Here is a 596-nt window from a genome sequence, read left to right as displayed (position 1 = left end):
CTGAGGCAACTGAGGCAGAATTGGCTTCAACAAACAACAAATAGGATACACTAAGAACATTGTTACACAATTTTAAGGCCACACAATAGGATTTTGGCCTATGTAATACTTAAATATCAATCTTTGAAAAGAAAATTGTCATTTTCTATATATTTGTGTATGCATTCATAGCAATATAGTATCGTACTACTTTGTGGGTGCCTTATTTCTGTTATTTCATCTGATTTCATGTTTCTTGTTTCATGTTTTATTACGACCTTATTTGCCGTCTCTGTGTCTTGAGCCGGGGAGTCTACCAAAAATATCCCCTCCACTTCTTCGAAGGTAGTGGTATGGACTGCGTACATTTCACCCTCCCCAGACCCCACTTGGTGGAAATTCACTGGGTATGTTGTTGTCGTTGTACTTTATCATCATTTTTTGTTTTATCTAGCTTATTTTGATAATTAATCGTTGTGCTGAGGATCTATCAAAAATAACTTCTATACCTCATAAGGATAGAGGATAAGGTTTATGTACATGATCTTATTAAAAAATTTAAAAATTGTGAGATTTTTATTTTTGTAACTTGGTATTAAGAATTAGGGAGTACACTA

At 33.9% G+C, this 596-nt stretch overlaps 1 protein-coding gene across 1 annotated transcript in view; it reads left to right on the top strand.

Moving 5' to 3' along the window:
• Positions 1-248, top strand: part of LOC107847481 (protein NUCLEAR FUSION DEFECTIVE 4) — a 5,315-nt gene extending 5,067 nt beyond the window's left edge. Inside the window, exon 2 of the mRNA XM_047399923.1 lies at positions 6-248. Coding sequence (XP_047255879.1) covers positions 6-44 — 39 coding nt within the window. The 3' untranslated portion in view covers positions 45-248. The remainder of the gene's footprint in view (positions 1-5) is intronic.
• The last annotated feature ends 348 nt before the right edge of the window (positions 249-596 follow it).

This window comes from Capsicum annuum, chromosome 11 (assembly GCF_002878395.1).
Source record: "Capsicum annuum cultivar UCD-10X-F1 chromosome 11, UCD10Xv1.1, whole genome shotgun sequence".
Taxonomy (NCBI): Eukaryota; Viridiplantae; Streptophyta; class Magnoliopsida; order Solanales; family Solanaceae; genus Capsicum; species Capsicum annuum.
Note: the sequence above shows the minus strand (reverse complement) of the source record. Positions and strands in the feature narration are given on the sequence as shown.